Consider the following 13,538-nt stretch of genomic DNA (forward strand, 5'->3'; position numbering starts at 1 on the left):
CAGGCGTGCAGAGTCCATCTTCCTCATACTTGAAATGGGTTCATCCAGAGTACACCTGCTGTAATAGGGACATTCCAAGAGGCGGGGAGAGTAAATTATCCAAATGATAAAAACTATGCAAACTCCTCAATGTCCTCCTCCGTCTGTTTGCTTTCCCCTCGCTGTTCTTAGGCTTGATTAGTTTTTGTGTGATTTTGCATCTTAATGCTAAGGTTGGGGCAAAGAACAGGCACATATCGGCTTATTGTGGCCAGTTGTTTACGTGTGAGAGGGAAGATGTTCCCTCCTAAATGCTCTGGGATGATGAAAATCAAGCGTCCCCTGGGTTCTGGGAAATGTCTTAGTTTTTTTCTCATTAGCAAGATGCTGCAAGATGCACAGGGTGTTGTGTGATGGGTGACAAATATCAGAGCCACTGTTCACTGCAACCTGGATGCAGATCAGATCCACTCCAGGAGGGAGGAAGGGGGGGGGGCAAACAGCGCCGTGTCGTGGCGGCTGCGGCGCGTTGACTCATTGACCTCCCGGTGACTCCTCCGCCGAGAGAGCGGGGGAATGAGGCGTGGGCGGGGCTGGCACTGAGAGCGGGTTGCCATGACAACACCTGCAGTGTACCGGCGCGATCGTTTATTTACCACTCAGGGGGCTGGCTAATGGTGGCATTCTGATAGGCCCATCGCTCATGAACCCGACCGGAGGACAGATTGACAGCTACCCGAGCCTGAAGCGAGGAGAAGGTGAGTCGAGGTTGGGTGGATGCGGGAAAAAGACAACGGGTGAGGCGGGTGACGCTAACGTGTATCAAAACAAAACACAGCTTTAATATCTCTCTATGTCAGAAAATAAATGCACCTTTAGTTTTTTCAGGAGGGGGGGAGATACAAAATCTGTAGAGATTCAGGGTCCATGTCCTTTTCTTTCCCTCTTCCGGCCTCATCTTGTTCTCACACACACTCACACACACATGCATGCACATAAACCACACACACACAAAATCCCAAATGCATACAAACTAGGGGGAGTGCTAATAAGCCTGACACATGAGGCATCTTTCCTCGGCCACCAGCTGACTGAGGCAGGCCTTGGGCGTGATGGAGCGCAGGAAGTCTCTCATTGCCCTGCCGCTGAACCCGCCGCCTGGGTGTTACAATCTCTCCCTCCCTCCCTCCTTCCCCATCTCCAACCCCCTCCCTCCTTTCCTCCCCTTGCTTTCTTTCCATCTCTCCTGTAGCAGCCTTTCCACTTGCATCCTCTCTGTTTTTCGTTTTTTTTTGCATTTCCTACTCCTCTACCTAGACTGATCAGATGCACTGCAGCTCTCTGCAGTTCTTCCATCACTGCTCACTCTAACAAAGAAACATGGACGCATAGCTGCATGATCTGTAACCCGCTATTAGGTTAGCGAGCTCTCCTCCCTGCTCACACCGGTGACACCTCACAAACAACCTGATAATACCTGAAACTGCTGGGGAAAACCCTTAGTGTGTTGCCGTTATAAGGACTCTGTGCCAAAAGAAATCTTGACGAAATCCATCCAGAAATATGGACGATAATTCTGCACAACCAAAGATCGAAATGGCTACTTAGTGTCCATTTTTTTTCCAAGTGGGCTTTTAATTAAATCAGTGAATTGGCTTCAAATTGGAAACATGACAGAGCATGAGAACGTTAGAAAATATCTCAGGGACGATGAGATTTAATAAAAAGAAAACCTACTCGCTCCTTTCTAATGCACGCTTGGGATTACAGATAGCTCCTTAACTTAATAGCAATTTAAAGTGGATTTGTGTATGCCACTGAGTGTCTGTAATGATGGCTGTTTACGCCGCCCCTCATTTATAATAATTAAGCAGAATGGATTGGGGGTGGGTTGCTCGGACGCGGTTCTGGGCTATTGGCTTGGGCTGAATAATGACCTACTGTAGTTGACCGGAGGATGACCGCTGCCTCCTGCATGACCCCAAACCCCAGACTCACCCCCTGCTTCTTTGGGTGGTAAATAGGATGTCTTGCCTGTCTATAGCGTCTTGGTGTCTATGGCCACAATAGCAGCCAGGGGTCTTTAAATGGGTGTGTGACAGAGAAAAGGAGAAAGGAGAGGGGGGACAGGGTTCACACAAAAGAATAAAGGGATCCACCCTCTTTGTCTCTTGCTTGACTTTTCCCATCTGATTGTTTGCCCACTTTTCCTTTTCTTCAGCTGTATTCAGTCAGAGTGACCTGGTAGCAGCGGCCCAAACCAGCGTGTTAAACAGAGAAGTCTGTTATGACCCTAAATATCGCAGGTAGCCTAGACAGAATATTAGCTCAAAATGAGTTTTAGAATGTCTTATTGCTAATTTTAGAATCATAACTTGTATTTATACACGGCTATAAATCACAGGGGCTAAATCTATATGGCTGTAAATCAGTTTTTGTTGTTTTTACTTTTGTTGTCATGTAATAAAATCATGGCCAAAGACATAGGATTGATAGAAACCGCCACAAGGTGTCAGTGGTGTCCATGTTCTCATTGTCTCTAACAAGCAGCTGCAGCTGAACACTTTGGAAAAATGTAATGTGATGCTCTGCTTTGGGAGACGCAGCGGATTGGCTGTCTCATCTCACTCTCTCTGTGTTTTGGTTGGACGCCGGGGGAGAGGGGGAGAGATGAGCAGGGCAATGGAGAGAAAGAGGAAGAGGTGGCAGCAGCGCCTGCCAGAGTTTTAAGGACCCTGGATGGGTTTGTACCATAAATCTCTTCCCACTCCATCCCGCCGTTCTCCATGAGTGCCTGTGGGAATACAGGAATGTGACAGCTGACCTGTAGAGCCCATGTCTTTTGATTCTGGACACATAAATTAGAGGGCAAGAATGCAGGACAGCCTTATGGTTCAGTGTGGCCCACAAAGTACACAGGCATTACACGTGTCAGGGAGAAGTAAAACACCAGCCTTAAGCCACTGCAATAAATTAACCCGACACTCACATTGTAAATACTAAAACAAATATCTTGCTGCATGTTATGATGCAGTGAAAATATGTGTGCGCAACATCTCAACATTTTTAAATCAAGTACAAAAAAATGTGCCAGTGTGTGAGTGTGATATTGCAGAAACCCGAGCTCTCCAGTATTTGTCACCCCACACTAAAATGTCGGCATAAAGCTATAATGTGCATTAGAAAAATGCAAGCTCTCAGAAATGAAATGCCAGAGCAACACTCAGAAGATGGATCTAACGGTGTGTTTCTACCTCATGTATCAGCGCGCTGAGCATCGCCATCCAGCTCTCTGCGAAAGTAAGTTAGGCATCGCTGCAACCGGCGGCAGCTCGCACTACGAGATTAATTCTCTTGAACTAATGGGATTCATATGAGTTGTGAGGTTCCTAATTTATTTACTTTGTCAGTGATACACAGATATGCACACACACAGCAACACACAAGGGAGAAAAAAACACAAATACAGTAAAAATGCCCCCACTTTACAGTAAGTGAGAGATCAATAATGATGGATGAGGGCCTTTTATACAATCGGCATGTTCTCCTCAGTTCACAGCCATATGACACCATGCCTGTGGCTATCCCATTCTGCACTTCAGCAGTCAATCACATCGCAGCTTTAAAAATAACAGTTTGTTAGCACCATTGATTTAGCACTTAGAGCGTGTCCTTATTACCTTGTAATTATGGTCAGTGTTGACATAACAGCACAGACAACCAGGACTCCCACCCTCTAAGAGAATTTATGGGCCCTGGTTTTATTACGGCCATTTCATGTGTCTGGGTCCCCAGTTAAGCGACAGACTTGAGTTCTAGCCAAGGGCCCGTATTTCACTCATCGAGGTCAGGGTTCTCAGGAATCCCCCCGTAAAACTGAACGCAACTGGGGGCCTGCACGAAAGACGTGGGGAAGCCTTCCCCAAGGGCTCATTAAAACAAATAGCCGATTACAAGCTATATCCAAATAATGCTATTCAGGGGGGAAATTTGACACTTTTAGGACACAAAATGTCACACGGATGGAGTCGTGTCTTCACACAAAACCATTCGGAAGCCGTCCGGAGATCACCTCTAAATAATTTACAACCAGCCCCTCGCTTTAAATCCATTAGAGGATAGTTAGAATACTCTCTCGTAGTCTGTCACTATGTTATGACTTCAGCGTACAGCTTGACAAAACAAGAGTAATCTGTGCCATTAAGTTTGTGAGGTCCGTCTACCGGGTCTTGCTTCCAACCTGGACTTAGTTTGCTTTAAGGTCTTCAGTGAAGCAGTAATCTGATCCATACAGTGAAAAGTAATACGGCGGGCAGGGCTGAGGCAGTTTGAGGTGGATCTGTTGCTCAGAGCCAGGTCCCCTTTGTTTCCCCACGTACGCTGCCTTTGTCATCCTTACGTGAAAAATGGACATGGCTGTTTTGACATTTTCCCCTATCAACCAGCACGCTCAGACAGAGAAGGCTGGCATCTCATTAATCTGGCACTGCCAAGAGAACCTCAATTAAAAGTCCATCTTCTGTGAAGAGCATAATTCACCTGTGCCATACCTGCCCTTACAAACAAAAGGCTCCATTTCCTTTAACACATACTGACTCTGTTTGTTTGTCTATCTATAACCTAAACCTTTACTTATTGAAAAAGCAAGGGCATTATTGTTTCTGCTCTAAAACAAAACAAAAATCGCAAATAATTACATTCTTCTCAAGCTGCTGATTAAAGATGCAAGGAATAATGGGCTTGAATACATAATTTCTCAATCCCTTTTCCACTGCATAATTACCAACAAAAAGCTGCATATACTGTAAATTCTTCCTCCCGTTCAGATAATTCAGCCTAAACACGGAACATGATGATTCAATTTCAAGCCGACCAATAGAAACAAGACCCTGCACGCAGCAGAGTAAAAAGTGCCCAAATTACCAGCCATTGATTTCCAGTAGGGCGGCTTTTCACTGGTAGATACTCTGCATGTAACTACAAGATGGCCATAAAACACGAGGAAATAGATTGAGAGAAAAAGAGCTGAGATGCTGGATGGCTACACCTGCAGTTTATGTCAAACAGGAAGGAAGGGCTTCGCATGGCTGCCTACTCAATTAACCCCTGTGATAGAGGCTCTATAATGAACAACAGCACCATTACGCAGCGCCTGAATGGCACTTCACCCTAGTGGCCCGGGAATAGACAATGCCACTGTTGGTGCTTCTCTGCTGCATCGACACACTAACAGAGGAATTTAGATGTTGGGGATATCAGCATGTTCACAAAGTAAATGAGGGCAACGTGATTACTGGTATTGATGTTGTTTAACACTTTAATAATCACATATTCTACCCATCTGCAACACATTTTACTCATTGCAAATTACTAATTGCTCCTGTAATTATGTTTACGAGTCAGGAATGTTTCCCATTAAAGATGAACTGCAGAACAGTGATGTCCCATTTCCTCCGACTAGGAGAAAGCGTGTCCAGAAACAACAGAATTCTGAGAGATGTTTGCTTAACCTCTCTGGGTATTTTTTGCTGACCTTGCTAATGATGCAGATGAGATCTCCTCTCTGGAAGCCCAGCTCGTCCGGCTCGTCAGGCAGGCAATCCCATAAACCTTGGTAGTAGTTAGCGTAATCTAAGGACCAGGCTGAGAGGAAATGCACAGAGTAAATTTAAATAAAAAACTGGACCATTTTTTTCCCCCCGATTTAAACTATTACGCTGGAAATGTGAAAGACTGTGATGAGGCTCTGACCTGAGCTGTTGTTCTTCTCACCGCTTTCATCTGTTAGACCATGAAGATCCTCATCTAGATAAAAAAACACAGCAAATGCAACAAAATTATATTTGTGAGAGAACCTTTATACTTGTCTGACTTATAAGCAGGAAGTGCGGCTACAATTAACTATTATTTGTATTATTGATTTATTGAACAATTATTTTCTAGATTAATCAATGCCTCTTTAAGCTTTAAAATGCCAGAAAAAAGAGAATAATGTATATCCCATTGTCTCAAAGACAAATATGGTATACTTAATAAGTAATATGTTAAAGCAGAAAAACCTCCATATTTGAGAGGCTGAAAACAGCATTTTGTGCCATGTTTGCATGATTAATTACTTTATTAAACTAAATTAATAATTCACGCAAATACTTTGAGGCAATTTTTTATGTTGATCAATTAACAGTTGCAGGACACATTTATTAACCAGACATCTGGACCTAACATTTCACTCAAATTATTCAACAGAGGTAGAATGTAAAGTAATGATAAGAACCGTAACCAATACAAATAAAAAAAAAAAAATAAATAAGTGGAACATTAGGCAACGCCTGTCACATCACCACGTGGCACAAGATGATTTTTCTTTACCAAGACATAACTCCCTGGTGAGGAATCAATTTGTTCACATTTATCAGAGACAGAGCGAGAAAAAGTTAAAGAAAGAGAGGCTGTCTTTCAGGCACGCAGAGGCGGACGTGTCATCGACTGCGGGGCGTGGCCCCCGGTGGTCTGAGAGGTGACACAGTGATATCCTGCCCTCTGTCTCACACATCCATCCTTAACAGCAGCAGGCTGACAGCCACGCCACAACCCAGCAACACTATCCACCTTCCAGCACAACCTGCGCCCCTGCTTCCAGGAAGACCAGGAAGGACCGAATACACACACACACACACACACACACACACACACACACACACACACACACACACACACACACACACACACACACACACACACACACACACACACACACACAGTACAAATGTCCTTTGTATCTTTTTCAAATCACTTTCGGGTTGCTGCACTTCTCATGAATAAAAAAGAAAGTCTTTAAAATGGAAAAGAATATCATTAAAAATCTCAGGGTTATGGTTTTACCTAATGAAATATGTAAATGTCCTCCATTGTTACCACACCAAAATAAAGAATTACGTGATTTTAATTTTTCACAGGATCTAAACATTTGTTCAGCGCTCTGCGACCGCTGTGCAGGAGAGCATCCCTCAGTCGAGAGGCCACCGCCATGGGCCAACGGTTTCTATATCAAAGTGATTTCATTTTCCAGTCAATAAAATCAGTCATCAGCACCAGAGCCAACACCACCATCGCTCTGCATTCTGCCTGCAACTGAGCCATTTTCTGAGTTTTGCTTTGACAAAACGGAGAGAGCTCATCACTGGAAAATGATACTTTACTTGTACATGTTTTCACTAGTTTGCCTGCTGAATATGCAGGATGTATCTGAAAGAGAGCAATTTGCCAATTGTTAGGATTCTCCAGATATCTAATGTTAACTACCCAGATATCGATATGTATATTTACACCTTGTCTATATCAGAACCGATCAATGACACTGCACCAAGTCGATATGATATTGTCCTCGAAAGCAATCAAGTTAATACTGAGATTGGAAAACTGGCAGAAATCTGAAAATGCTTGTAAATAAAGACAAGCTAATTACATTTAATCCCTTTTTGACTGACAGAGCAGACTGAATGCATGTGAACTCTTAAATCAGGTGTTGTACCTATGTTGATATCCATGGCCTAGTTGTTTTATAATTTGTTGGGTGTATATTATTTTAATATATACCCTAACTTGTGTGACTTTATTGTTTTTTTTTATTGAAGACTGTAGTGTAATCAACTTGTACTTGACCAACAACTTTTGCATATTAATCTTATACCTTCATGTGATTAATAAAATAAAGAATTCATCTTAAATATTTTTATCTTTTTGTATAAGAGTTTTTAAAATAGTTTTCTGAATATTTTTTTAAATACTTTAGTTTTCTTCATCATACACCAAAGTGAATTCCTTGAATGTGCAGGAAGATAAAAATACAAAAAGCTTGTAATTTGCAATCCTGATCAATGAAAATAAAATCACTATGTACATTACAAGCTGTAAGTGAGCAAAGGGAGAAGCAGAATGATTGATAAGTGAAGGGGTGAGAAAGTGAACGAAAGAGCCTGTCATTCGATATGCCATCTGTGGTCAGAATCTGTACCTCTTCCCAGATGGCTTTGAACGCCGGCGTGACAGTCTGAAGACTGATTTCCCTCTCACCAGTGATTTTGGCAAAGGTAATGTACTCACTGAGTGAAACAGAATCTTGATGTATCTTATTTAATAGAAAGAGTGATGGACGACGGCCCTGAGAAGATCAGATCACCCCTTTTGTCCTTCTTGGGATCTTGTAGCCAACCTGACACATGGGACTGTCTCGCCCCTCAGTAGGGACACACACACTCGCACTCGTCTTGCAACAATCTTAATCAAACTCTAATTTCTATTAAATATGTGACATAAAGAGCTCCAGAACTATTTTAAGCCCTGAGAGATGCAATTTTTACTTCATTTCAACTAAATTGCTGTTGCTAGGCAATTTTAGCCAAAACTCTGCTTAGTGGATTGAATTGTAGGCTATTTGTTGCCTGGCAACATTAGCTAATTGGACGTTCTATGACAGAGCATTCGGCACTAGCCGGCTCTCGCTGATTTCAACAACATAACTGTTTCACAACAGATGGCTCTCAGTGAGATAAGACCAGAGGAAGCTGGTTTCCAGTGGATGTGAGGAGAGCCTCCCCTTCCTGCCCTGTGTGACTCTGCAGCACCAACCTCAGCCCTGACAGGCTTATTAGTGTTGCTTGATTTAAAATGACTGATCAGTCTGGGTGTTGTGGTGGTAGGAAGGTACCTAGCTGGCAACACAAATTTCACAGCCAGGGGAGAGATCATCACAAATTTTTCTTGTTGCAAAAAATTCCCTGAGGGCTCGGGTTTGTGTGTGTGTGAGGCAGAGCGACTGTGTCTATTTGTCTGACTGAGTATCATGAGAGTTGGTGTGTGCAGCCGTCCTGTCTATTTGTGTGTGTGTGTGTGTGTGTGTGTGTGTGTGTGTGTGTGTGTGTGTGTGTGTGTGTGTGTGTGTGTGTGTGTGTGTGTGTGTGTGTGTGTGCTTGTGTGTTTGCCTGCAAGGTAACCACATCCTCATACCTGGCAGCTCCTCGTAGATATCCTCATCCTCCTCTTCAACCGGCCCCGTCTCCTGCCCATGGTCCTTGGAAGGGCCGAGGCGATGCAGGGGATGGGCAGTCAACCCATCAATATCATCATAGGTCTCATCTTCCTCGCCCTCACCTTCCTCCTCCTCTTCATCATCGCAAGGGATGGCTGTGGAGCGTAGATCTATGAGGGACAGAGAGACGACGTGAAGGGCGGCGTTCGCGTAAGGATAGAGCGCAGCGTGGCAAAAAGACACAAATGCATTACAGGGTTAAGTAAGAGAAAACGTCCAATGGACCTGGCTGCACAACAGACCAGGACACGTGCCTTATAGCAGCAATGACGAGCACCGGAGGCTTGATTTCTGTCTGTAATAATAGAGTTATTTCATTATCTACTAAAATGTTAATATGTTTTTTAAGTAGTTCATTGCAGAGTCTGATGTAGTTAAAAACATCCACTTCCGTTTTCCAGAGCCCGCAGTGACATCTTTAACCAGATTTGTTTCAGTATTTATCAATTCTGAATATTTGAAACAGTTTGAATGATTATTTTCAATACAACGGTACCAGCTGCCTTTTCTCACTCTCCGTCCTCTCAAACAGAAAATAAACACACACTCACACACATATCGCTGCTGCGCCGATTCGGCTATTCTCTGCTTCTGGCTAAAGATCAAACATCATTGCATGTAAAAGCCTTTTACATTTTTATTTTGTATTTCTTAATCTTATTTTCAAATCTATTACCTTAATGTTATGTGAAAAAATAACCTTACTTTTAATTACTCTTAATTTCAACAGTTCATACTGCAAAGATAAGCAGACAATCTAACCAGCTGAAGTTTCATATTGACTAAAATGCTTCCTCAGCTTTCCTCTATCTCTTCGGTTTACTTTTCTTGTCTGTATTTTGAACTGGACGTGTGATTAATACACATACTATATATATACATTAGAATACAATCTATAGTATATATATATATATATATATTTGTATCTTTTGTTGTCTGATACCCATCCTTCTCTCTCCTGTACTGTAGATTGTATTCTAAAGGCGGTTTTGTTGATTGTTTTGTTTTTGAAATGTCTCAATGCTTTTAATGTTCATGCAAAGCTCTTGGACTGGCCTTGTAACTGAAATGTGCTATATAAAAAAATATGCACTTTGTAACTGTATCTCTACTTTCAGAATAAATAAAAGAAAAATTCCAAAATGTCAAAAATACCATACAAATCATGGAAGTGGAGTTGCCACAAAAGTGAACACAGATGTTCAAAAGATGTCAGTAAGTCTTGTTTTCAGGTTATTTCACGAGGTGAAGAGGGTAAATAATAATCATGTACATGTCCTGGATCAGAGTGTGTTTTGTAGTAAAACTGGTCTGGAAGGAAGTAAGACAAACTGCAGAGTGTCTGTTACTTCCCGCAAATCAGTGGCCCGGCCCTGAGCCCATTTTAGAGGAGACAAGAGCACGACTGCTGGCTCAGATGGAGGAGGCGTCTCATTGCAGGCGACTGGCTGCTGCAACACAGGGTATCAGGTCCTCTGCCGTACAGCAGCAGCTGAGCAGAAATCAATGTCACTGGAGGATAACCAGAACATCTACCAATCAATTTCCTGTAAGTTGGAATTCGGTAGGAGGGTTAGGGGAGGAGTGGTTGGGGGAGGTGGGGGAGAACTAGAGCTACATGATGGTGCACATGACATGGTGGGTGACACATCAAATGAGGAGATTCAGGACTCGGCTGTGCAGTTAGTGATGGATCGGGTGGTTTCCATCTGAGTCGGAGAAGATAAAGGGCTCCCTTTCATTTCTGACCTTTGTGCCCATTGAAAACACGCACACAAACTTTGGAGGAAAATTTAGGTAAAAAAAGATACTGCTTTATTTGTATTTTCCAATTAACCTATGCAGCTTTTAAAAAGTCAACTCAGGTAAATGTTATATACAACCCAATATCTATTTGTCCCAGAGGGCTTTAGAATCTGGACAACATGATATCCTCTATGCTACAACCTTTGATTCCAATAAGGATACACAAAACAGCAACACAAAACAAAAAGAGAATACATGTACTTCCTGAAAACTGACCATGCAGGAGGTACCGGGAGAAATTTCAAAAAGATGCTGGCTTACCTCTAAGCACAAAATTGATTTGGTCCACCCATTCCCTTGCCTCTTGAGGACCGCTGGCAGTGAACTAATGGGAAACAGTGGCAATTATCATCTCATCCAAGGGTGCATTTATATTGAAATAAAAGTCCAGATATGTAATCTTCATCACACCAGCTCTTATTCAAGCCGCCCCATGAGGAACAAAAAGAGCATATATATAAATGTTCTCTTTTGAAAGGATCAGATCTAAAATATTTAAATCAGACATTTAAATTGTGAGATAAATGTGTTATAATCAGACAGTATGATTGCTATAGTGGCATATAGACATGTGAATGAAAATGCTTTCCAAATGAATTTAGATTAAAGCCTCATGATGATGGATTTTTTGAACTTATTATAAATATTGAAGTACTAATATTTATTAAATTAAACATATTTACATGTATCGTATCGATCGATTATTCATTTAAGGGTCTCATCACATATTGTATAATATTTTGGTGTGGAGCCAGTCAGTTATTTCTTTGAATAAATAAATGTTACAAAGATATGTACTTAGCGAACCATTCAAAGTAGAAAAATCCCCTCAGTGCTCTCTAGTGGACCAACAATGTAATGAAGACACTTTGATAATTACTTTTAATATGTACTTCAATTTCTTCTTACTTATTGGACAGCTGTATTTGACATTTTAGATATTTCTGCCAAAGAAAATGGATTTTTCTTTATTTAAAGCCACTACTACAGCCTTAAAAGGTATTTCAAAAATAGGGTCAAATGGTTTTCCTTTACTTCTATTCAAACATTCTTTCATTTGGTAAATTGTACAGGGTTGTTGTGGGAATACAAACCTGAAAAGCCCGCCGTCCATGACAAAAGATCTCAAAGCAGGCAGTTTTTTTGGAGTCTTTCCTCAGGTTGGTGACCAGCTGCACGCTGTAATCGATGATATGAAAGGAGCCCTTCTGCTGCTTATCTGTATGGGAGGAGTGCAAGTGGTAGGATATTATCTGACACAATTTATGAGCCTGTAATGTTTCTGTAGTTTGGCATTTCAAACAAACCTTTTTCACTTCCAAAGTAGTAGAATATTGAATTGTTCAGAACACACCATCTCTTTTGCCACTCTGAGCCGAAGAAGCTGTGATCTACAGAAAGAAGTGTATGATGATCAAATGGAAAATAACTCATATGAGAAATATTTGTTCAAACTAATTTAAAAATACTAGTTTATGTCTTTTTTCCTTCTGCGCGGGTTCAAATTGTCTTTATGTAGTGAACAACATCCATGGCTATCTTAACATGAAGGAACATTGTCTATGTATTAAGGATTTAACCATTAAATAGCTGTCTGATTAAAGGAGTTTCAACTATTAGCCAGAAGTGTCTTTTCTTCTCTGTTACACAGTCGCATTACTAGATAAATTAAAAGTACTTCATCCATATCTTGCTATACCTCGTCGTTTCTTCTCCAGGAAGCCTTGCTTCAAGATGTTGCCAAGGTCCTGGGCTGCCACAGGGGGAATATCACCAAAGTCTGTGAACAGAAACAGCAAACTAAAATAAATGAAATAAATCTATCAACAATATAATAACTGTTAATTATGCATTTTGCTTAATAAACAATTATTCATTACATTTCTGTCAATCCACTTAATCCATTTAGCAATTGATTGTTTTCAGCATGAAAGCTCCTTATAAGCTGTATTTAAAATGTTCATCATTGCAACACACACACAGAAACACACACCATGGTTATAAAGTCTCCCACTCTGTGGATCAAATACATCCCTGCTAGGCTTTAGAAAACGGGAATCAATACATTTACAGTGTTGCTGAGCACTGCAGACCATTCATCTGCTCACATTGCACTTTTAATGGGAGCAGCCTTCCTGTGGAAATCCAAACATCTTTTCAATTTGCAAAGTCAAATGTTAAACATGATAGGACAATGGAAGGACTTAAAAGGCTTTAGTTAATTAAAGCAGTTGTTAGGCTGCCCTTGCACAATGCAGTTCACATAGTATTCAGCCTGCTGTGCTGGACAGAAGTATCTTTTGAGTAGAACTACACTAAATAACTTTGCACTATACTCATAACCACATAGATTCTTGATGGAACAAGATGTTATAACATGTGATTTCCCTTACAATGCAGACATAAGCTTATTTGTTTTTGCTTGGATTTCACGACTTGCTAATCATTGCTCCAGGTTGTGTCTCTTACATACAGGAATTGAAGAGGAAGTTGGTAAAACTGCTTAAAACTTTCACCAAAATCCTGTTTTCTGTAAAACAATCTCACATTCCTCGGTTGCATGAGTTAAACTAGAAGTGATGCTTCTGGCTAAAATCAGTTGAGGATGTTATCCTTTAAATCTCACTTGGTTGGCATCTTCATCTTTATGGCTAGTTTGAATCTT

At 41.4% G+C, this 13,538-nt stretch overlaps 1 protein-coding gene across 2 annotated transcripts in view; it reads right to left on the minus strand.

Moving 5' to 3' along the window:
- The window catches only part of skap1 (src kinase associated phosphoprotein 1), a 31,984-nt gene that overhangs the window by 3,563 nt on the left and 14,883 nt on the right, over positions 1 to 13,538 (minus strand). The window contains exons 5-11 of one of the 2 annotated variants that reach the window (XM_063892933.1): positions 12,573 to 12,653; positions 12,181 to 12,264; positions 11,968 to 12,092; positions 11,135 to 11,198; positions 8,986 to 9,177; positions 5,731 to 5,784; positions 5,513 to 5,610 (exon numbers count right to left, since the gene is read on the minus strand). In XM_063892933.1, the coding sequence (XP_063749003.1) occupies positions 5,513 to 5,610; positions 5,731 to 5,784; positions 8,986 to 9,177; positions 11,135 to 11,198; positions 11,968 to 12,092; positions 12,181 to 12,264; positions 12,573 to 12,653 (698 nt within the window). Of the gene's footprint in view, positions 1 to 5,512; positions 5,623 to 5,730; positions 5,785 to 8,985; positions 9,178 to 11,134; positions 11,199 to 11,967; positions 12,093 to 12,180; positions 12,265 to 12,572; positions 12,654 to 13,538 lie in introns of both variants that reach the window. The other variant, XM_063892932.1, reaches the window with a different exon arrangement.

This window comes from Eleginops maclovinus, chromosome 10 (genome assembly GCF_036324505.1).
Source record: "Eleginops maclovinus isolate JMC-PN-2008 ecotype Puerto Natales chromosome 10, JC_Emac_rtc_rv5, whole genome shotgun sequence".
NCBI lineage: Eukaryota > Metazoa > Chordata > Actinopteri > Perciformes > Eleginopidae > Eleginops > Eleginops maclovinus.